Source organism: Bemisia tabaci, chromosome 3 (assembly GCF_918797505.1).
Source record: "Bemisia tabaci chromosome 3, PGI_BMITA_v3".
Classification (NCBI taxonomy): domain Eukaryota; kingdom Metazoa; phylum Arthropoda; class Insecta; order Hemiptera; family Aleyrodidae; genus Bemisia; species Bemisia tabaci.
In genome coordinates, this window is record NC_092795.1 from 27,418,824 (window position 1) to 27,443,801 (window position 24,978).

A 24,978-nucleotide genomic window follows, 5' to 3' on the forward strand; every position below is an offset into this window, starting at 1 on the left:
AAAAGGGTAAAATAACCAAGAATTCAGGGTTCTATTTGATCCCAGTTTTTCTTGGTAAAATTACCATTTATGGAATTGGTAATTTTACTGAGAAATCTCGGTAAAAACGCCAATATTTGTTATCGACATGTGGTAGAATTACCGAGATAAAATGGCAAAGTTACCAGGAATTGATTACCAATAAAAGTGGTATTCTTACCTGAAAAAAACAGTAAAAATACCGGTTTTTAGGTAAGCTTACTAGTCTGTCTTGGTAAAATTAGCAATAATTTGTAAAAAAAAGTGAGATGGTAAAGGTACCAACGGACCTTGGTAAAAATGCCGAGAATTTTTTTTTCAGTGCGCCAGCTACAGATTTCTGTTAATTTGAGCGTAGATATACGGCTTTCGCACCACTGTTATCCTTGGCCCATCGATTAGCACCGATCACCTGAACATAACTCGGCGAATCGCGAAATTGACCCATTTCCCTCTCGAGGGTCCGACGGATCTCGGGCAAGGGAGTTTTCGAGCACCTCTCGAACCCCCGACCGACCCCCCGGCTCGGATCCAGCTCCGGTCGGAAAAGCCAGTCACAAGACGCTTTTCACCAAAAGTGCCTTCTCGTGCTTTGCGATGAATCGATTGATCTGACGTTTAAATTTAAGGCAGCGGCGTGGCGTGAATTGCGATATATCGATTGTGGTGCCATTTAAACCTATGAAAAAAGATCGATTATCAGGATGTTTGCAGCGAACACCTTAGTAATCGATTCTTTACCGTAGCTTCAAATGGCGAGGTATCGATAATCGATTATTCACGCCACGCCACTGACTTATGGGAGAGGATCGACAATCGAGGCTTTCTTTAATCATCGATTCTTTGCCATAGCTTCAAAAGCGGAAATATCGATAGCCTATTGTTCTCGCTTCCACGTTGTTCGCCGGCTGTTGCGAATGCGAGCCGCAAGCGCGAGTGAAACGTGTATCCCGTCGCCCCGCCCTTCTCAGTCGGAAAGACACAACTCCCAACGATCATTTTATGGTTCTTACGAGGTTTCGCTTCCCGAATTTCTCGGATGCCTAACATTGTCGGCGCTCGAATGCTCTCGTCAGACGAATCGGGCCAACTTTCTGAATGACTGTCAAGTCGGGCACGGCGCGGGAGGGGGTTAAGGGAGCTTTGGGGGGGGGGGGGGGGGGGGGGGGCTTATCGGAGGCGAACCTCAGCCTCGTGACTCGCGCGAATAAGACGGCGAGTGGTTGAAGGCGCACGATCCGTGGAATTGCCACATTAGCCGCGGCGTGTGCTTAAACGATTATGCTGAAAGGGCCTATGTGCAAATGATTCGAATCGGAAGGAGCGTATGAGCCACGCAAATCCTATGGACGTAGCTCCTTTTGACTTAATTCTTTCGGGCGTAGTTTCTTCTTGGCGCGAGTACGTCAGATCATGAGCGAGTGGCTTGAGGGTTTGCGGTGCGGTAGGTTTACAGAAGGCGTCCCGGGCTTTTGGGAGTCCTGGCTTCCTCGAGGTTTCTGGGAAACGCGTTGATTCGTTGAGTCTGTGACTGAATGCTGATAAATTTTGTTGCTCATTGCTTGGGTAATTTAATCGAACGATCTGCGATCTGTAGGGGAGAATATGCCCAAATTGTTACGTAGAATGACCCGTCTTTTAAATACTATTGATTAGTTTGATTTTCAAGTAGACTTTAACCTGAGGTTTGAGACTTGAGAAGATTCAAGCGATCGTTTTCGGAAAATTTTGAAAGATAATGCATACTGGAAAGGAAAGTTACGGGCTATGTAGAGGTAGACATACCGTCCGTTACGGGCTCACAGGCCGAAAGTTCTGGGTGCTGGAGCCGTAGCTTCGATTGTTTCGGCTGCTATGCCCAGAATTTTCGGACTCTGAGCCCGGAACGCTGACGGAATGTCTATGTAGCCTGTAAGTGTGGTTTCCACAGCCGAAGTTTTTTTTTTCCGTTTAATTAATTACCAGTTCAATGATATCATACGGATATTGTAGTATTGTAGTTCTAAAACGATGTGAATCCGTGTACGATGTTGCTACACGGACAATCCTTTGTTTATCTCCCTCAGTCATATTCACACTCTTGAATGGAGCTGCTACGAAGTGTAAACTTGCTAAAATTAGCTAGGATTGCGGGTTGCCTAATCACATAATCCTCCTATATTTTTCTACTTCTAAGTAATCCTGCAGTTTAGATTTCGGCTTATGGTTTGCCACCACTTCGATGCATTGATAATTCCCAAATTTTCAGGGATTTCACGCATAAAATTTCTTAGAAATGAGTAACAGTTTGATCGACTTCTGAAATAGGTCTGAAGGCGTAAAGGAGAAAAGGGAAGGGGGTTGAATCCGTGGAATTTCCAATTTCGAGGGGTAGACTATCAGAATCAGCAATGTTCATAATCCTCATATGAATCGAAGTATGCGAAAACGTCCGATGTCCAAAAAATCAACTCTTGGTAAACCGCAAAAAACTGTGGAGGCCTTTAGAATCGGCGTTTTGAAGAAAATCAAGGCATGTGTTTCTTAGTAAAGGGTTGTAGAAAAGGCACACAACTGTGTCCCATTCCAACTCCCATTCAGTGCTGAGTAATTGTAAAAAAAGGGCTTTGGACATCGGACGTTTTCGCATACTTTGCAAAAATCTGCCCAAAAACCATTATTTTTGACCCCTCCAAAAACCTTTAAACTAGAGTAAAACATAATGTCAGACCTCCAGTAACACAAAAAAAAATATTTCTCTTTTCTTCGAGGCTTCAGTGAAAGTTACGTGACGGCGGAAGAAGAAAAATAATGGACATCGGACGTTTTCGCATACTTTGAGATTGCCCCTCAAGATATGTGTTCAGGATTGCCTAGAATGCATGAAATCGATTAGAATTATATAAAGTAGGGTGAAATTATTCATCTTCAGAGGGTCCTGAACGAGAATCCAAATTTGCCCCCTCGACAAATCATGGGAACCCCCCCGAAAACCCCCAACATCAAAAAAACAGTCAGAAATTGGTTATTTTCTCTCGTTGTTCTGCTACTAGCGCACGTTTTGAGAGCAGAAATTTTTTTCTCATATAATTTCTCATCTATAGGGAGTTCTTAACGAGAATCCAAATTTGCCCCCTCGACCAATCATGGGGACCCCCCCGAAAACCCCTCCATAATCGAAACAACTGTCAAAAATCGGTTATTTTCTCTCGTTTTTCGGCTACCATCGCATGTTTTGGGAGCAGAACTTTTTTTCTCATTTAATTTCTCATCTATAGGGGGACCTTAACGAGAATCCAAAATTGCCCCCTCGAACAATCATGGGGACCCCTCCAAGCCCCCCCCCCCCCCCCCCGATAAAAAAACGGTCAAAAATAGGTTATTCTCTCGTTTTACGGCTATTATCGCCAAAGCCGTTGATTTTAAGACAGAGTTTGTGGATCTCACATGAAAGCAGATAAAAATTCGGTCTTATTTAACCCGGTTTGAAATTTTTCTGATGAAAATTGCGGTCACTACAGGGTTCTCATAGATAGCCCAAAATTTTCAAAATTTCGTTTTTTAATGGTTTTTTGCTTGTAACTGTTGTTCAGCTATTCTTTAAAGTAAGTAGATCCTTTCAAATGAAAGTAGATTCAAAATGCTACAAATTCGTGTATCAAGCTTGTCCTTAGAGCGTAACGAGACGGCACCCCAGCGTTGCAAAAGTTACCGTCTCAAAATGGATTTTCCGGGGCGGTGCAGTCCGCGCAACCACTCCACTCTTTTGCTCTACTCTAGGATTGCCTAGAATGCATAAAATCGAGTGTAATTATATAAAGTAGGGTGAATCGATGTTAAACAAAATAAAGTGTGAACTTTTTAACAGGAAAACTCATGCTAAGGAGAAAGAACAAGACAAATACTGGAGTAATACATTTACCGGACGGAAACTTTAGCATTAATCATGACTTTCCATCTATAAAAAATTTACAGTCAGTAAAATGGTTTTGAAATGCGTCTTAAACAAGTTAAAAATTGAAAAAAGATTGGGAAAGTTTCGATTACTTATACAGGTTGTTAAACAAAAATCATGGGCTATCATGTACCGTTTTCGCAGAATTTAAAGTCATCGGCTCGAAGAAAATATTCAAAGAAAGTCGTAATGTAGTCAGTTTAATAAAAATAGAGATAAATCAAATCGGTAAAAAAGTTCTTATAAGGCATACTCTAAGCTTTAAAAGAAGCTCAAGTTTTTGAAAATTGGTCGAGGGGTTCGCGAGGAAACTTAATTTTACTGCGACAACTTCCTGTCGCCGCGCGCCCACCTTCGGAGTCTGGATGCGCGGAGAGTCGATTATTTCCGACTTGGGTTTTCGCCGCTAAGCATCATATCAAAAAGAAATTTGAAGGTTTTTATTGAGTAGACCTTACCTTACTTTTTGACGAAGTCCCTGCCTCTGTTTTGACATTTCTGGTATCAATATTGCAGCTTCTTGATGCCTTCCGCGTAGAAGCTGGCTCTTGTCTTGGCACCGAAACCAGTCATTGACAAGCCCTCTACACTTCCGAATCAGTTGCTTTGCATAAGAAAATTTCCCTCCATCTTCCGTACTCTTACGATTCAGCCTCATGTGACTTTCGTCTGTTCACTGAGCTGAAAAACTTCCTCGGTGGAAAGCGGAATCCGAATGATTCGGAAGTACAGAGCGCTGTCAATGACGGATTCCGGTGCCAAGACAAGAGCCAGCCTCTACGCGGAAGGCATCAAGAAGCTGCAATATTGATACCAGAAATGTCAAAACAGAGGCAGGGACTTCGTCAAAAAGTAAGGTAAGGTCTACTCAATAAAAACCTTCAAATTTCTTTTTGATATGATGCTTAGCGGCGAAAACCCAAGTCTGAAATAATCGACTCTCCGCGCATCCAGACTCCGAAGGTGGGCGCGCGGCGACAGGAAGTTGTCGCAGTAAAATTAAGTTTCCTCGCGAACCCCTCGACCAATTTTCAAAAACTTGAGCTTCTTTTAAAGCTTAGAGTATGCCTTATAAGAACTTTTTTACCGATTTGATTTATCTCTTTCCGTTTGGAAGATAAGAGGTAGGGAACCTCATTGGATGACCCTCGTAAATGGACATCGGACGTTTTCGCATACTTTTGAGGTTCGACCCCCTAAATGGGGGCGAAAAAACAAAAAACAGGTCAAATCCGTCTACACATAGATGCGCCTACCCTCGAAGATGACGTTAAGCCAAAAAACTCAAAATCCAAAAAAATGGACATCGGACGTTTTCGCATACCTCGATTCATATAGTCTTTCGTGTCATTATACTTCCCTTAAGCTCTCAGAAAACGCCAATGGTTATTTTGCATTCACTTTCCGTAATATTGACCGGTTTTACTGCTTTTAATCATTGCTGCTCGTAGGATATTTTCTAGTCTACCTCGAAAACTTTAGGCGAACCAGCGCTCTGCGTAACCTCCATAGATCATTTTCGATACATCAAATAGGTGAGATTGTATCGATATCGATTGGTTCAACACGTAAACATAGCCTCAAAAGTCAATCGAGTAATCTGAGGAAATGGGGTTTTTCTGATAGATTTTTGATTCTTATGAGTACTAAATGGCATCGCAAGGTGAATTAGTTAGGAATTTTCTCATTTTCAGCTTTTCCGACCGAAATCCTGAAAATTTTGTTTGAGGTTATGTTCTATTGTTTTGAACCAAACGATACATCGAACCACTATCGAAAACGAGCTATACCTTTTTCGTGTCCTATTTTTTCTCACAAATAACACTCATGATTAATTATTCCCTTCAAGTTTTTGCAATTTTGTCCGATTTCTCTGCCACGGCTGACAACCGAGGAAGAGCGAAGGCTGAGCACGAAGCGTGCTTGTGCATCTGTGGGTTTTGCTTTCGACAAATACACCAAGAATTCCTATGTAAAGTCAACGAAGACGACTGACGCTACCATTGTTTGAGAGATTCGAAATTTGCTTGTGAAGCGGCGAGGGATCCAAGTGGAAATGAGTTGACGCCCATCTTCTCCTAAACGGGTGTCCGTTTCCAAAGCGGAGAAAGAGGAGATTTAACTTTTGAAAATTAGTTATCTGTGCTCTAAAAAGTATTCCGAGGTTAAATAGTGAAAATTGAATCGCAGTGAGAATGAAAAGACACTAACTCGAAAAAATGAAAATAATTGAGACACACACATCACACAAACTGCATATTAGGTGAAGAATTTAGTCGAAGAAAAATATTTTTGTTGCCTAAAAGCAAGTACTCATATTTAAGGAAAATTTAAATGTTAAAGTCGGCATAGGTACGGTAACTTCAATAACCTGTATGAAAATTGGCTGTCCTTAGTGAAATGAGAGCATTTTCGAGGTACCGAGTGGGTATGTTTTCGTTCTCACTGATTCAATTGTTAGGATTCTAGGAAAATAGTTAATAGCGTATTTTTTTGGGCCTAGCTTAATTTTCTCAAAATTTCCGAATTGTCTCACTTACTGCAGGCTCAGAAAATAGCCAATCGAAGAAAAACACAAATTGACTCATTTTTACATTACGAAGAAAATACTATTTCTTCGTATCAGCAAAAAAGTTTTCTATCGTCGATATTTTGTTTTTCCTGTTTTTACCCATGAAGCTTTTCCTAGCAATGAAGAGAGATACTGAAACATGTACACATTTTCACCTCCTTTAATATAATATTTTTTTACTCATCAATGTTTCAATAATTGAAAGAGGTGCATTGAAACGTTTAAGTTTTTCGCCCTTTCACCGAATTTCTTTCTTTGACGTGTCCTTTTCTCTTGACAAAAAATAAAAAAATAAAAAAAAATAAAATGAATGATGAGTAAACACATACATTTTTGGGGAAAGATAACTTTCGTCAGTTTTCTGAGGATTTTACCAATGCGCTCCCCAATTTTTTTCGTCCCTAAACCGAAAAACCCCTGCGGTGTAGTAGAAGGACCAAGCTCAGCAAACAAAGTTTAGTTTCCAAGAGATAAATCCACCAAAACCCCGAAAGTCGACAGTTCGTCGGTCTTTCCGTGTGAATGCATTTATCCGTATTTAAACGAATCGTTCTCAAATAGGAGCCCGTCCATTTTAAAATAAACCTCGGGCCGTGTAAAGACACAATAGTTGAGAGGCTCATGTGTAAACGAACGTAGCCCTTTTCGAAAGCGACTAGTTCATGTCTGCTCTCCCACATCTGGTAAATTGGTTCGTTCAAGTTCAAATGATGCCCCAGCCCGTTCGGACCCTCATTAGACGGGACGGGGTCTATTTTAGTCGATTTATTTGTTTATCGGGGAGGGGGCGCGCTTGTGTAGGGGGGCGTAGGGGGCGCGGGGGAGGATAAAAACTGTGTCGAATGCGGGAGGTGGAGGGTTGGGTTTGATGAGCAGCGAACGCGGGCATTGTCGTAATCAAGAAGCTACGTAGCCGCTCAACCAAATTGGGTTTTTTTGTAATTACGGCGCTGTTTCATCGTTGTTTGGTATTTAACTTTTTTTGAGAGGCCTGAGAAAAATTCAGTTTTGAGCGCACTAGAAAAAAAACACATTGGATCTAGAGTCCAGACTCTTGAAAACATTGACAAGAAAAAATACTCTTGATTCAATCGGATTTTTGCTTGAATCAAAACGAAATCCGCTTAAATTAAGAGGCTTGGTTTTTTATTTAACCTTAAATCTGATTGAATCAAGAGTATTTTTTCTTGTCGATGTTTTTAAGAGTCTGGACTCTAGATCCAATTTGTTTTTTTTTCCAGTGCGGTGGTAGAACTTTATTGACGAAAATTTTGGAAGAAAGTCCGTTTTGCATAATTCGTGAAATTTTTAAAATCGATCTCAAATTCGTTAGGCACCTGAGAAGTTATTATTTGCCCTGATGAGTGTTTTTTATTTCGGCGTTTCTTAGCTCAACAAACTTTAATTTTCGGGAATATGTCACTTAAACAGGGCGACAGATATCTGGAGCGTCAGAAAATGTGCTGCGTCATTTCGCTATTTTCTCCTCCCTCAAAATTATTGCATTTTTGAAATTTTAAGATACACTTTTCACTTCAAATAGTTTGTGAATTTTTTTTTTAGAAATTATGCTCGCCACACTCTCCTTCCCCACGTAGAAGAGTCGGGAAATGTCATGTTAAAAAATCCTAAAATGTCAGGGAAAAGTTCAGGAAACGCAAGGAAATTTTGAAATCCAAGAAAAACTGTCCTTACTATGTGGGAACCTCTTTTCATTAGAATTGTTTCTACCAACGACACAATTTCTTAAGTTAATTTTCTCAATCAGATTCTTAACTTTTAACTTTTCAAGAGGAAGATTAATTATTTTCAGAATAAACGGAGTTCCAGTGAATTTAGTTCATCCACGTTTTTATGAAGTCTCTCTTCTTTTCTTTCCTAACGGGTAGAGATATAATATTATTCATCCATGAATGAGAGAAAGTCGTCCATTAAAGGGTCCAAGCTCTGGGAAATACACGCTTTAAGATTGAAGATTTTATTATTCAACAGTTAAGGGAACCTCCATAAATTGGGTTAAGTAAAATTTGAAGTGTAATGTTTTTTTTTAACATCCTCCACAGTCTTGTACCTCTTTTTTGCCTGAATTTAAAGTTGAGTGTAACCCTGTCAAAGACTACCACGTTACATGCTTTGTGGATTATGTAATAGAAATTGAATACTTCTCATCTCGAGAATACCGGACAACCCCTCTTAAATTTTCATTTTGGGGAAAAATCATTTTCTCACCGTTAAGCTCTCGAATCCTTTCCGTCGATTTGGACAAGGAAACCGGAAGCATCTTCTGAAAACACTCTTTCATCTTAAATCGGTGCACGGTTTAGCAACGTTGCTATGAACTGTTCAAGAGCAGTCTAAATGAGGCACTCTTTGAACGGGTTGCTTTTATAAACTGCACCGAACTGAATAACCTTGTAATGCTGATTGAAAAGCCTCTCTCTCAAATGAGTGGCCTCAGAAATTTTCAATCGTTACGGCTCAGCATTGAAGAAGGTACGATCAAAGCCTAATTTTTAATAATCATGTTACTTTTCACCAACGACCCAAATTTCCATATCAGAATGACGTCTGTCACCACTCAACAAATATCATACAGCCCCTTTGCTTTGATCTCAAGCAATGTAGATGGCCATTGTCAGAAACTCTCCTCGACGATTTCGGTGTTGACCACTTTGGCGAGAAAGTTTTCACAGTCATAAAGAAAATCTTATTCTAAGTAGATTTAAGAAAATGTTTTATTACATTTGACAGTGTGCCAGCTTAATTACAAACATTTACGTGAAATACCACCTCTAAGGGTCGTATTCATTCAGTTAATAATTCAAAAAATAAAAAAGAAAATTCTAGAAATTCGATAAACTTTTCTTAAAATGAGCAAACCCGCAAGTTCGTATTTTTTGTAGGGGCAAACCACCGTATAATCCTTCTCAAGAATCCATTTCCCAAATTTTACTACTGAATTGATTCACTCGAAGTTCGCAAAAATTGTCCGTTTTATGGTGCTATGCTTAAGGTTTCTTTAAAATCTCTCTTAATCACAATGTATAAACTATGTAGTGCCTCTTCAAGGAAGTATTAAGTGTAAACGGAACGTTTATGAGTCAGATCCCTAAAGTCATATTGTTCTCAATGGTCTGCAATTTGATCGGAGAATCTTGGCTCTATAATTGATGGGGGCGGAGAAAATTTCAAGCCCCTCAGAACAGGGGGATATCAAAACATCATGAGCAAATCATTATTTCAGTGTTTAAAGTTGGTACTTTCAATTGAAAAAAGAAAATAGAATAAATAAATAAAATCAAAACTAACTATTCCCCCATCTGCAAGTAAAATTTCTTTTATGCCTTGCCATTGCTCATGAATTAAGCTGCTTAGCTCTAAGATTGTCCATCACTCAGGCACAGATTTACCATGTTATTCCTCACGGACAACAATGGATTTTCACAGTGCAGACAAAGCTATTCAATAAAGCCCCCAAAAGCCCGAGGACTCATGTTTAGATTTCATTACCAATTTGATCTTGCGTACCCGATATCCCCTCCCCTAACACCTCCCCATCTCTCGAAGCACTTAACCTGGACTTGGCAGACAAGACGAAGAGAAGTCCTATCGTGTCTAACAAAATCAGCATATCCACACTCGTGTCATATTGGGATTTGCGTGGTTCTGCGTTAGGGGGCAGAGCTGTCGACAGGTGTAACGAAGACCTTGATGCCTCGTGGTCAGTACCAACGGATGACCTCGCCAGATTTCCCAGCCTCGTCGAGAGTTTTTCAACGAGGATGGGGCATGTTATTACGTCGCCCCTCTGACGTAAGGGAGTATCTTCGTGTTGCGATGAGCCCTATTTCCCGAATCACTTCACGCGATCCAGGGTTCACCTGAAAATGGAGGTTGGTAGCCTTAGGTTAGTCAGAGGAGCGACGATTAGTTCAATATCGAGGACCGAAAAAAAGCAATTATCCCGGTGGAGAGTGCCCGTCATTACGGTGTCAGGCAGGCTGCGTACACCGTACACGCTGGAATAATCGCGTGCGTCGGGTTTATGTGGAGAGGGAGGGCCAGGGCTGCCGGGAGTGCCGGGGCCCCCTTTCTGCCCCTCGTTTAACCTGAAGAGCCCCAGGAGTAGATCGGTAGGTCGTGAGCTTGGACTGAGGGTCGTGTGACCACAAATCTACACCGAGAAAATCCTGTCGTTAAAATGACCACAGAAGTTTCACACTGAAAAAAAAATCTCTGTGTATTTACTAAGAAAAGGGTAAAATTACCAAGAATTCAGGGTTCTATTTGATCCCAGTTTTTTCTTGGTAAAATTACGATTTATGGAATTGGTAATTTTACCGAGAAATCTCGGTAAAATTATTGAACTTTCCCGATAATTTTACTAGACAGTGGTAAAAACACCAGTATTTTTTATCGACTGTGGTAGAATTACCGAGATAAAATGGCAAAGTTACCTGGAATTGATTACCAATAAAAGTGGTATTCTTACCTGGAAAAAAAACAGTGAAAATACCGGTTTTTAGGTAAGCTTTCCAGTCTGTCATGGTGAAATTACCAATAATTGGTAAAAAAAAAAGTGAGATGGTAAAGGTACCAACGGATCTTGGTAAAAACGCCGAGAATTTTTTTTCAGTGCACACACAATTTTAGTTGATAGTAGCCATAACCAACAATGGTGGTTCTTGCTCAACACCAGGTGATAATTTTACCCCTCTATTATTGATTGTAGGTACCCTGAGTTAAGATGATTAATAATACTAATAATTGTGAAAATTACTCAAAATACTCTTGGATGTATTTATCACAGACAACTAAGGGCTAGGGTTGCAGGAAGTTCTTCGTCCTCACATTTATTTAGGTTGCCTTCAAACTGATGTCCACATAAAGACTGGAGCGCTGAACCATATTCTTCGCATAAGAGAGCGCGTTACGCAGTTTCCTTCGCAAAAAGCTATGTGCTTTGCAGGTTTATGCCTTCTGCCTTCACATTTGCCCCTCGATCGCTTTGCAATTGGCCGATCGAGCACTTTCTGCACCCCTTTAAGGGCTAGGAAGCTCCCTGATCGTCATGGGCCGATCTGTAGGATGCGATTGTTTCGACAAGCAGGAGATGATTTTGCCTATTCGTCAAATGAAGGCGAACAGAGCACCACATCGTAATACACGATTCCAAGTTTGCATCAGAGCGTGTTCCGCTTTTATTCAGCGATCGTCTACCAAGACCCAAGTTGATCGGAAGGTTGACTTGCGTTAAAAGAACAAATCAGAGTCATCATTCGGATACTAGGGACTAGAGCGTGCACGTTTGCCCCCCTGGCTGCTATGCGGCCCAACCACCCTTAGGACTCATCGAACCCTCGGAAAGCCCTTTCTCGGGTCCTATTTCGAAAAGAAGAAATCGGGCTCAATAGAGGTTATTACCCGCAGGTAGCCTCGCAAAAATCATGGAAATCAGCCCCGTGAATTTCTAGAACGAACCATGACAAAATATGGACTAGTTGATTCTTTGAATACTAGAAAACTTCTCTGTGTTATCACATAATTGGAAAAAAAAAAAAAAATCCCGGGTCATCTTCCGAAATTCGAAAGAAAGTTGAAAAATCCTGGGATTTTTCTCAGTCGATCTCTAATATGGACTATGGCTTGATTATTAAAAAATGAAATGTCGAAGAGTCATGGAACTTACATGTATGATGTTAAAACAACGGGCTCGCTTAGAGATTAGTGCTTACCTGCCGGTATCCAAAAAATCATGGACATTGGTGTAAATATCTGTATAGTGTGGTATTCTGAGAATAGAATGGATCTTCTTCACTCCGTTACTTAACATTATGAGGCCTCATTTTTAATCCACCTAATTTTCCACCTCTAGATCCCCACACACGGCTCGGACGATTAATGAAAGCACGTAACGACCCGAACAAATATGTTTGAAGCAAGCCCCTTGCTCTTTAAGAAAAACTGTTCCTTTTTTTCTTGAGTTTACCCTTTATCAGATCGATCAGAATAATCGCCCTTACAAGGAGTTCAATTTCAGCCCACCGAGCGCAGTGGCAGTGGAAAAGCGGTTAACGCGGTGAAATTATCGGAAGGTTAATAGCGATTTGCCGAGAAAACGTAATTTCGAGAGGCTAATTAAATTAAAAAGAATGCTTGTAACTGAGAGACTCGTATCAAATGCAATAGGCCTCCCTCGGGTCTCCTGGGAAGGCTCGTTTGCATCGGTCGTCGCTGTTATACAAGAAAATCCCGCATGCAACATTTCTTACCTGCATGCAACGTTGCCAGCACGGATTTTTTTTAAAGGAATTTTATTTAAATATAACGTAACTACTACAAGTATTTCCTTGTATCTATGTACATGGTTTAAAACTGAAACTGAACAAATTGCATTAATTTTGCATGGTAACGTTAGATAGTACGATGATTATGAAAAAAAAAAAAAAAAAAAATTAGGTAGCATTTACCATATTCTGGTTAGTAAACGGCACGACCAGAGAGTATGGTAACTTTCATCAAAATTATCGTGGAAATAACAAGATTTGTCCGTACTGTGGCAGTAGTTTTGGTGGAAGTTACCATACTGTCTAGTTGTGCCGGTTTTTTAACCTGAGTATGGTAAATGCTACCTAACTTTTATTCCGTGTGAAGTAAATTGTCAGCTCTTTCAGTTTAGACCGAAAGCGAATCACTGGGGTTTCCGATCTTGTTACGTGCCCGCATAAGTCAGACCGTTATCAGACAAATTTTTGTATCATTCTAGGTGAAGTTATATGTACCTACAAAGAAAGTTTTGACAAAAACATAGCTCTAGCGGAGTACTGAAGGAAGTACGCACGCTGTTCTTAACACTCGGAGGTTGACAGAGCTCTTTTTCTCAGTAATATGAATTTTTAGACGTCAGACGTCGTATTAATAAAATTCTATTTTATAGAAGTTTAACGAAATTTTTACATCTTCACCGTGCAGGTCGTAGCACATAACCTTTCCGTCTCATCCGGCACCCTGGCTGGAATAGGCGGGAAGCTGGGCATCTCATGCTCGGCCCGATTATCCGGGGAAATTAGGTAGTTAGGCCCGGTGAAAACGGGGCGGGGAGCCGGGGAGGGATGCCCGCTTTGTTTTTCCCTACTTCGTCTCCTTTTCCTCGCCCGTTTAACATAATTGAATACTTTGTCTCAGCGGCATCGCATCCGTCCGACACCTCGAGGCTCGCACCATCAACACCCGCGACGCGTCGGCCACGCCCCCTCACGCACCGGAGCGCCCCCCCCCCCCCGATTTCGGCCCCCGAATCCGCCGCCCCCCGTACCCACCCCCGGAATATGGCCCCGAGGCGGAGGGGCATCGATACCTTCTGACACGAGAATGTATAAATATTACGATGCAGCAAGTCGTCGTTTCCCTGACATACGGCCGTGCTAAGGGAGAACACCGTATCATCCTCCAGACGTTGCCGAATTTCCTTCGATGAACCCCGAATTAATTGGGAAAATTGTGATGGAGATGTTGCATGTGTGAAGGATTTGCGATTTGACTGTTGTTTCTTATGTGAAAGTTCGCGAGAAACACGATGGTGCCACTGGTTTTCTCTGAAATCAACTCCCAAGCTCAAAAAAAGCTCTCAAAGTGAGGCCAAAATGGAGGGGATATCCCGCCCTACCCTGAGAGTCCACCTCTACATCAAAACAAACTCTCCATGCAAAGATAGGGAGCAAATACATTAGCAGGGTTGCCGTGTTTTCAGTTTTGGAGTCCCCAAATGAAGTGGCAGCGCTGTCAATGTATTTGCTCCCTATCTTTGCATGGAGAGTTTGTCTTGATGTAGACGTGGACTCTCAGGGTAGGGTAGGATATCCCCTCCATTTTGGCCTCACTTTGAGAGCTTTTTTTGAGCTTGGGAGATGATTTCAGAGAAAACCAGTGGCACCATCGTGTTTCTCGCGAACTTTGACATGAGAATCAAAGGTCAAATCGCAAATCCCTCACACATGCAACGTCTCCATTATTTTCCCCCAAAATTTTCAGACGACTTTTGACGCACTTTAATCTAAAATATGTGAAAATTTCAAGGGAAATTTGCCTAAATTGCGTCAAAAATACACGTTTTATCAAGGAAATTTGGAATCTCTCGAATGTTCGTACGGCGTTCTTCCTCAGCACGGCAGCATAGGAACGTAGCTCCACTCTGAGGCTCCAAAGTTCTCTCATACAAGTCAACTTTTTGCAAAGTTATGACCGAGCAGCTACTGTCCAAAATGTGACTGATTTTTGCGTGTCATCGCAAGTAGAGTACCTCTAAGGAAAGAATACGGGCATGTTGGTAATTTTGAGGTTAGGTCGTGGAGCTTTTAGGGCCCAACTGGGCAGTCAACCTGAAAATTCAAATTATCCAGAGTGACTCATTAATACTATTGTTACGACCCGTCATTTGTAAAGCACGTATTTAACTTAGTTTCGGCGTAAATTTACTCATTTTTTCGGAAGAACGCTCATTTTTGTACATTCCTGGCCATTTTGGTTTGATATTGGAATCTGAAGATTATCAGCGACATTTTTTGTAGTGTTTTTCGCATTAGAAGGTTGGCTGCCCTTTTGAGCCCCAAGAGCTCTATATTTCGACAAGTCCGTACTTTCCCCAACCCCATATCGATATTCTAATCTGAAGAACAATCAGTACAGTTTTCAGTTAGAAATGTCCAACAATCTCCCGGTAAAAATACAATTTGTGAGTGGAATTTTTGCAACTTTGAAATGCATTTACGGTCCTTCAATGCGAACACTGAATGAAAGGCTTAGGTACATCAGATTTCAGCCAAGCGGGACAGCCGGTAATGTTTCCTTTTCAAATTTTTCGCTGCTTGAGTTAACGTTCAATCGCATGACTTCTTTTCATCTGTGAATAATTATCGTTTGCATGTTTGCATGAATCTTGATGTCATGAAAACCATTCAATTCATGATCGAGTTTGTATTTTAATTGTCGTGTGCCCGATGAATGCTACATGTTTTATTTTGGAAAAACTCGTTTGCCAATGTGAAATCCTCAGAAACACATGCCTTTGTGTTTTTACATTGTAATGATTTTCTCTTCTTTTTTTGTGTTGCATGAGATGGTTTCAAAATTTCTAACTCAACAATCAGGTCTTCATATAATATTTTGACAACCAACAAAACTGCTGAAGAGAAAAATTAGGAACATGTCTTGGAAATCACATGAATTTCCTCACACAAGCAAGTAATATTGAATTCACCCTTTCATCGTTGGTGAGAGGGGTTTTCTTTTCCCCTCACAGTCATTATTCGCATAAAAAAAGGCAAAAATTAGGTAATATCAATGAGAGTCTGATAAATTTTTAGAAAAATTAGACCATGTAACGCATTTCCTTTTCTTTCTTTTTTTGTGGAGCAAAATTATATCTGCTGCATAAGTAATTTGTTCAAAATTTACACGGATCTCTCATGGGAAAATAATTAATTTTGATGTTTCGATGTTACAGAAGTACGGCAGGAGGCTGTACAGCAAGCGTTGGCTGCCGTTCAAAATAGACCCAAACAAATGCCCATGCCTTCGAAGAGGACTTCAGTCATGGCGCGAAGTCCAGACAGGCAGAGACATGACTCAGGTAAATTGTTAACAGTAGAATCACTGATCTCAAAGTTTTTACGCCCGTTTTTTAAACTCTCTACAGCTTGATTGAATGCATTCTACGTCTTTCATCATATTATATTTTAAAATAGATGAGGCCAAATATATTTCTTTGAAACACTCATTACAGACTTTTTCAAGTTATTCTAAAGAACCTATCAAATCATGTTTCCTGTATTTCCTTGCCAATCTACATTTTAAACCGGGAGGAGCGAGGGTTTTATTCTATCATTTTTACAATTGAATCAGTCGATATTAAAATCTAACTTATCGATGGTTAAGGAATAATACCTCCTTTCTCCAAACTGACAATTTCAGGACAATTTCGCCATTTTTTGGGGGTTTTTTTTAGGGGGGGGGGGTGTAATTTTGAGATTAGATTAACAATTTTTTTATGCATTAAAGCTTTATTACTCACAACGCTCCCATACAGAATAGGAAAACCTGAAAGCATTAGCTCGCACTTTTTATAATTCAAAATGCGGCGAAGTCGCCAATTCATTTTTTACCAAAATTGACACTCAGGCGTGTTATTCCTTAGCCCTCGTTATCCATTTTTGATAAGCCGCGGGGTTTATTAGAATGTTCAAATACTAAGGCTCATCAAATAATTGATATGTTAGGTTGTAACTTGACGGATTTACAGTTGAAGGTAGAGAATAACAAAATGCACAGAAAATTTATCACAGAAGTGAATACAAAAGAAGAAGGTAGTTAAACATCATGATTGTTAATATCAAATTACAAATTAATCTACAGCATTTAGATTAATTTGTAATTTGATATTAACAATCATGATGTTTAAGTTATCACAGAAGTGTATAAAAAAGAAGAAGGTAGTTAAATATCACGATTGTTAATATCAAATTACAAATTAATCTACAGCATTTACGTTTTATTTTATAGCTTCGAGCTCAGATGAGGACAGTCTGGGGGATGGGCAAAGCACAGGGGAGAGTGAAAGACTGAGGGGGACCCAAGGAGGCTTGCACTCAGATACCAGCAGCACTGGCTCCGCACGGGAAACCCCACCTCAACAACGTCCTTCTCAAAGGCATAGGTAAGTCCATGTCCTGTCTCTTCGGCAATGGACCACCAGACGAGGCAGGGCGGCAAAATTTCATGAATAATAAAATCTTGAAATTTCTCGCGAAATATTTCATGAAATATCAGAAATTTATGTAAGATATTGAAAAATGCAGATTCCTTTTTATGTTTCGCGAAATGTAAAAATTGTGACTTCCGATAGGAACCCCCGGACCGGGTTTCCTTGTGTGATAGGACCGGATTTACTTACTTGCCGCCCCCTTCTCATTCGTTTTGAAACATCAATAAAAACCATCAAGTAAACGTGCCGGAGGGGGAGAGGCGTATAAGACGCGTTTACTCGTGTTGGTCACATTTCTTGTGAAAGCCCTGTCAACACTACTAGTAAAAGTTCACGGAACTTGGCGCGAAAGTTAAGTTCCGTAAGCCTATCTCTGTATGGACAAGGCCCTCCATTTGGACCACATTTTGCAATAAGGAACCACAATTTCTGGCTCATTTTAGAAACAACATAAATGCCATTGGTTTCCCTATGCAGAAAAATGCTTTTATGGAAGAGCCAGAGAAAGTGGTTCCTTATTGCAAAATGTAATCCATTTATAAGAAATGAACCAAAAAATTATGCAAGAACAAACATAAATGTGGTTTAATAATTTTAACTTCCGCCGCCGCGCCGCGCTGACCGCACCGTATTTGGCGCAATGCGTGTAGTATTCCTACAGTCTTACATGCGCTATGCGTTTCGGACCGACCGCTGCTGCACGCACTGTGTTTGACGCAATGCGTGAAGTATTCATGCAGTCTTGTAGGCGCTATGCGTTTCACGCTGACCGCAGCGACCGCACTGTCTTTGGCGCAATGCGTGAAGTATTCATGCAGTCTTGTAGGCGCTAATATGTGTTACATGCCGACCGCCGCGCCGAGGATTTCTCCTTTTCATCTCATGTTCTCGTCATCATTGCTCACTGCGCCGCGCCGTTCCAGGCCAAATTCCGTGTTCGGTTTCTCTCTTAGTCTTAACTCGACTAATTAAAGGTGCTGTCTATTGTATCACAGAAGGACGACAAAATTAGAGATATACTCTCAGGAAATGAGCGATTTTGTCACTTTTTCTCGTTCGTAATTTTTTTTGTCTGAATCTGATTTTTCTTTATGTTTAAAAAAATTGCAAAATTTGCCGCCATGGGCCGCGGCCCATGTGGCCACCCCCTTAATCCGGCCCTGGTGACTTTCTTCTATTCTTGTGTGTTTGAGTGCAGGTTGCATACTCTAGCCCCTGAAAAATATATAATATTTCACAGCCTCGTGAAATTTCATGAAATACTTCACTGAAATTTCCAATCTTTCATTTCTATTTTACGTTTCATGCCATCCTAGACAAGGCACGAATTTAAGCAATGAATGAGGATAAGTTTCGTTGATTAAGGTGGTGCTCCAGCTTTTTGAAGAGCAATTTAATAATTGATCAATCAATTGATAAGTTCTAGATTTAGGAAATTTCTCAAGAATTTCAGAACTTTCAGTGCTTCTTTTATATCAGGCTGTGTCGTAGTGCATCAAGTATTTGCGCACAAAATTTGACCAAGAAACCTTTGAAATAATTCTGAAATGTCTAATGCCACAAATCAAAAGACAGAACAATTCGCGATGTTCACCCGAACTGTATGGTCTTTTGTGTGCAAATAAATAATGCATTACAATGTGATTCGATTCATGGAAGTTCTTAAGGAATGTTTTACAATCCAGAAATCATCAACTGATCGATGGACTATCAAATCGTTCGCCAAAGTGCTGAAGAACCACCTTTACAAATCCAGTGTCAATATTTTGAGTAAATTACATCAATAGATAAACAGCAATATTTGGTGATACAGATGGTTCAAAAAGTCTTATGAAACCCTTACTGCGATCGAAAAAGTAGTTTCCTGAACATCAAGTCAATTTTAGATAAGTTGCAATGAGGTTCATGAGGTGTGATGACGTGTAAGGTTTGGATACATTATATGAAGGATCACTATCTAACTAGATTAACTTCACTATTAGCCTCAGAATAATTTTTTATCAATTCTGATATCGTTGATTTTGAAAATATTCATGTTTCTCTCGTTCTTGGTAAACCAAAAATTTGATTTTTCAACGTGCCTGTAGTCAATCATCTTATTTTTGAACCATTCATTTCCTTCCCATGTGTTGCACTCTTTCAATTGGTAAGATTTTACTCTATCATAGGATCATCATACCATTCTTGTCCTAATATATTTTAATTTTTCCAGTAGATTGCCAAATGGAGGACCCGGTCACCCAGTTTGGGAGGAGAGAGGATTGGATCATCAGAGAGAGTCACGTGATGAGCGATCCAAAAAACCCAAGGACATAACAGATTTAGGAGATATAGTTCACATTAGGCCGCCATGTAAGTCCATAGCTTTCTATTACTTTTGAATTTTCTAATGACTACCATTATTTCAGAAATCATGGTAATTGTTTGAGATTACTTGTCCTGCAACAGTTAGACGAACTTCTATTGGCTTTTATTTATTCTTAGAGACATAGGTTGTTAGGGATGGAGAGGGAGTCTTGAATACAATTTAGCATTGCAAGGAGTTTTGCATCACTGGTAAAAGCTTAAGTCTGAAAGGAATTTGCAAAAATCAAGAGATAATTAAAGAATTTCAAAGGTCAAACCGTATTCACTTAGTTATTCCAGTAGAACAGTAAAGGATAGCATTGGAATTATCGCGTGTGCTTTTGAAGTGTAGAATTTTGTGAGATGGTATGAAAATCCAGGAAATTTTTCCGTTATTTTCGTGACAACTGTATTAAGGAATTTTTTATTGGATAATAGGAGAAACTGCCAGTACGTTAACTCACCAGAAATTATTACCTGTCAAGTGTTAGATAAGTACATACGTAAAATATTTTTCAGAATATAGTTGCAGCGCTTCTTGGGGAATTTTTATAAAATTGTTTTTAAAATGATTCTTTTACATGCATGTACATAGTTATGAACACTCTGTGTCCTTTTTTAAATTGTGTTTAACTTACAGTTCATTTTTAATTGACTTTCCATTTTCAGATCCACAACCCCCTGATGTCACGCATACTGCTCAGTCTCGACGCTACACAACAGGGGCTGACAGAGTCAACCGCTACAATCAAGTATCTAGACAAACCTCTGACGATGGAATGAGTAAGTTTCTCAACAAACTTAAAACTCATTGTAAATTTTGGAAGGTCTTATTTTATTTCTGTATTTTTGGAGAATTTTTTGCCTAGTATTTAATTGATTTTGGATCAAGTGATCTCACAATGACTTTTTCATGGCAAGAAAAATTTTTTCATTTAGAAACATAGTCCAAGGAATTAAAGCGCGTGTAAGCGGTTTCAATCATTAGTTTCAATAAACCAACCTGACTAACCTCCAATGCTTGGCGCACTTGGCTAGACCCTTTCTCTATTAAGACTAATGGTGATAAATGAAGATCTTGAATTAAGTCGGGCAAAAGCACATATCAAGTTGAGAGAAAATTAGCACATTGTCAAAGTCTACATTTCTGCTAACAGTATTTTCAAAGAGCATTTTCTGTTATCGGAAATAGGAACATCAAATGACATAACTGCACCATAATGCGATAGGGAAGTACACCATTCATCAATGCTTTCAAATTCTGTGTGTCTAATGACTACGAGACAAGGTACGAATTCAAGCATTCTTATGTTTGTTTCCTCTTCAAAACATCTCACAGAACATGATTTGCACAGCGAAAATTGTGGAAATCAACTCTTAACCAATATATTTCTATTCACGTTTTTATGTAGCATGGTCATGAAGAATTTAAATTTCCTTCTCACAACAAAAACCAGAGTCTACCTGAATCCAATTGTACGCTACAAAAATGTTGGCAGGTGTCTCAATCATGCAGTGTTCCCTCCCTACCAACAGCTGAGGGAAGACGCCAAAATTAAGATGGTGATATTTCCATACTACAGAGACTGCCATCGCAAGGACTAGCATGCAATGTAACTTAAGTTGATTGATGTTTTTTTTTTTTAAGCGGGGAGTTTGAATTCATGCATAAAAAGTGTTAGTATCTTGGTTAGGAGTTCATTTCAATAATTTTTGTTAGTATCTTGGTTAGGAGTTCATTTCAATAATTTTGGTCGTACAAATTGTGTTCCATGTGAAATTTTGATGAGGAAACACATGTCTAAATGCTTAAATTTGCACCTTGTCTAGTGGTCCACTCAGTAAAGATCAAGAAAGTTTAGAGACACTTTAATGAAATATTTTTTGTGAACAGAGCAGACATCGCATGTAGGTTAATAAAAATCATTTACATTGCATGAAAGAAATTTTATTGATCCTGTTCGTCTTGTACTAGGTACCATGACAAGCACTGGCCGATGGAAAGTTTCGGCGAAAATTCAACAGCTGCTCAACACCCTGAAACGTCCGAAAAGACGTCCGTTACCCGAATTCTATGAAGATGATGACATCGAGCTTGAAATAGCTGCCAACCCCAAGGATCCAAATGCTCCAAAACCAGAGGGCACAACCATGACACCAGCCATTGGAGAGCAATTAGTTGTGAGTAGATTTTATGCACCTTATTCCTTTCGTTGTAAATATTCATGTCGCTGAAATGAAACTGTTCCTAAAAATGAGCCTTCCTATCCAAAAAACAAATTCTAAAGGCTATTGATTCCTTTTCCTTTGAATTATGAAACTCTCATTCTTAAAATTTATGGTGTCTGTATTAGATTGTCAGGGTGTCTACAAGTCAGTAATTTCCGGAAAGTCTGGAAATAATACGGATTTTTTCAGGGCGACCCGGAAGCACTGAAAAAGTGCGGAAATTGTTCAAGAAGGTCTGGAATTTTTGTCTTTTTGTCACAATTTGGGGAGAAATTCCAATTTTTTTAAGTTTTCGAATCTGTCAAATGAAGGTACTGAAATAGTACCGAATTTTTTTTGTTAAGAAGGTACTGAATTTCTTGAGAATGTACTGAAAAAGTTACTGATTTTTGGCCAGACTGTTTTAGTAGACACCCTGGATTGTAGACCCTAGGAGGAACACAAGGAGTAAATCTCCCAGAAAATCTTTCAGTATCCGATCTCTCTCTTAAATATCTTAACCCAGGACAAACTGGGAAGAAAGAAGAAACAAGTACAATATTTGAAATAAGTATTATCCAACTTAAGTTTGAAAGAAAAAATTTTCCTCTTGATTAAACTTTTCAAATAATGTTGATTGTCCCCATTAAACTTTGCCAGGAACCAGTAATGTAATACAAAGTTAATCATTTAGCTAAATTTTGTTTTTAAGACAAAAATTCTGGGAAACAAAATATTATGTTTTCAAATTATCTTTCGTTAACCTATCTTGAACTTGAGATAACAGTAGTATTTTTCAAGCTCCTGAAGGTCTTTTCATGTGCACTGTTAACTTGTACATTCCGATGTTCTTATTTCTTTGTAGCAATTCTAGTTTCTTTTTGCACATAATGTTTACTTTTTTTGTAGGTACCGTCTGGGTTACCAAGGAATTTGGAGGCAGCTGTGCAAAGATATGGCTCAGCAACATTCAAAGCTCCCGTTGCAACTGTCTTAGATCCGAACGGCAAGCTCAGCATTACTCTAACTTATGGTGAGTTTGTGAATAATTCAGCATCTTGTTGTAATTACCATAACTTTTGTCTGGGGGAGTTTTCTAACGTAGAAAGGAAATCTATTCAAACACCGAAGCTTCTAAGTGGCGTTTGACAAAAATCTTTCGTTTTCACTGGAGAACTCTGCGTATCTTTTAATTAGTTTCGTAGGGTTATAATTTTTCGTCCAATCACTCAATTTGCTGTGGTTGAAAGAAAGTTATGTCTCAACAAAGTCTTCTGAAAAAAAAAACCACTAACTGCAAAGTTTGTAATTTTCATCAAATTTTTTATCGTTCAAAGCTGAAACTTGAATCTTTATCCTGAAAATGACCAAAGTTGGTTCATTTGACATGACATCAGCGTCCAGTGCTGCTTGATTATTTATTAGAGGATGCTCATAGTCAATTTTATTTCTAATTCTTCTAACCTGTGTGCCCTGGTTTATTTTTTTCAGGTAAACTTTTAAGTCGCTCTCAAAAAGTCGCCTTCACGTTACTAAACAAATTCTTTGGGAAAGGCAACGAGACAAGTCTGAAGGTTGGAGATAGGATAGCACTGGTCTATCCAAACAACGACCCCATTAATTTTTTATGTGCTTTCTATGGCTGTCTCTTTGCAGGCATTGTGCCTGTTCCAATTGAAGTTCCTCTCACTAGACGGGTAAGAATCAGTGACAAGTTAACTTTTTGTGTATCAACTGATTTCAAAGTGTTGGTTTTGAAATCTCACCTAAGCTTTGCATAGGCAGTCATAAAGTCATGTCTTGTAGGATTGAGTAGTGTCGTCGTATATGAAAGTTTCGAAACTACTTTCCTTCATTTCTTTCAGTTCCTGTGTGAATTCTGTATGAAGAAATGAAGAATACAATGATTATATTGTTATAGCAGAATAATGATGCAGTCAGTATTTGATTTCAAAATAAAAAAGAAGGCTCAACATTTTTTCCCAAGTGTTTAAGTGAATCGTTCATGAGAACAGGTTTTACTACATTTTCGAGAGTGACATATTTCTGAAGATAGAACACTTAAATCATCAGTCCAAACAATGCAATGGCAATCATTTTTTTTTTTTTTATTAACTTGTTTTTTGCCAATGTAACCGTCCTTGCCAGACCAGGAGAACGCGCAAAAAAATGGTAAAATTGATAACTCAAAACCATGGTCTTTGTCAATTACTGCATTGCTAATGCTCCCCATTGGTTATGTCGTAACTGATACTCTGCATTTAGTTCCTTGAAGAACCTCCTGACAGTTCTTTTGTGCCATGGAAGTCTGATGCATACCCACCTTTAAAATGCCGGTCACTCCGAAAACATGACCGTTGTGAGCCAGTGCAACTAACAAAAAAATGTTCTCATCACTGGTTTTGCAGTGAATGTCTGACGTAATTATTTAAAATGTGTTTTGCTCTTTTTCTCGTCCTAAATGCTTTTTTTATCTTCTATAAATAGAATTTAACTGTAGGAGCTCTCGAACATTTCATGCAAATCAATTGATATTATCGCCTATCCATAATTGGAAGCAATACACTGAATCTAATTCTAATTCTGATTTTCCAGGATGCTGGATCTCAACAAATAGGCTTCCTGCTAGGGAGTTGCGGAATCCAAGTGGCGCTTACCTCAGAGGCATGCTTGAAAGGTTTACCAAAGACAGCCACTGGAGAAGTAGTTGGCTTCAAAGGCTGGCCAAAACTCCACTGGTTTGTGACTGAACACCTAACCAAGGTTCCTAAGGACTGGTCTCCAACCCCTCGACTAACAGATGACACTGCAGCTTATATTGAGGTACGTTATTCATGGAGCCTTATTTGTTCCCATTTGATTGACTTTTTGACGATTTTGAATCTTATTTCAAGCTGGTTTGACTTATTTGAAGCTCACTACTCCAGAAGACATGGAGATTTGCTCCTAACGCTAACATATGCCTATTTCTGAACCCTTTCATTATTACCCCTGCCAATTCTTGTTTTGTGGTAAGCATTCATTCTAAAATTGAATACTTCAAATATTAAGTAATTACTTATATCTGAGTAAATGTTCGAATTTTTACCCTCTGATGCGTTGAAAACTGCAAAAATGTTTCTTCACTGACTCAAAATTACT

General features: G+C 39.4%; 1 protein-coding gene across 6 annotated transcripts in view; it reads left to right on the forward strand.

The window, feature by feature from the left end:
- Positions 1 to 24,978, forward strand: part of DIP2 (disco-interacting protein 2) — a 194,080-nt gene that overhangs the window by 140,546 nt on the left and 28,556 nt on the right. For 5 of the 6 annotated variants that reach the window (XM_019042410.2, XM_019042407.2, XM_019042409.2 and 2 more), the window contains 8 exons: positions 16,027 to 16,152; positions 17,082 to 17,235; positions 19,496 to 19,635; positions 20,299 to 20,412; positions 21,605 to 21,810; positions 22,747 to 22,870; positions 23,329 to 23,534; positions 24,433 to 24,660. In XM_019042410.2, coding sequence (XP_018897955.2) covers positions 16,027 to 16,152; positions 17,082 to 17,235; positions 19,496 to 19,635; positions 20,299 to 20,412; positions 21,605 to 21,810; positions 22,747 to 22,870; positions 23,329 to 23,534; positions 24,433 to 24,660 — 1,298 coding nt within the window. The remainder of the gene's footprint in view (positions 1 to 16,026; positions 16,153 to 17,081; positions 17,236 to 19,495; positions 19,636 to 20,298; positions 20,413 to 21,604; positions 21,811 to 22,746; positions 22,871 to 23,328; positions 23,535 to 24,432; positions 24,661 to 24,978) is intronic. The other variant, XM_019042408.2, reaches the window with a different exon arrangement.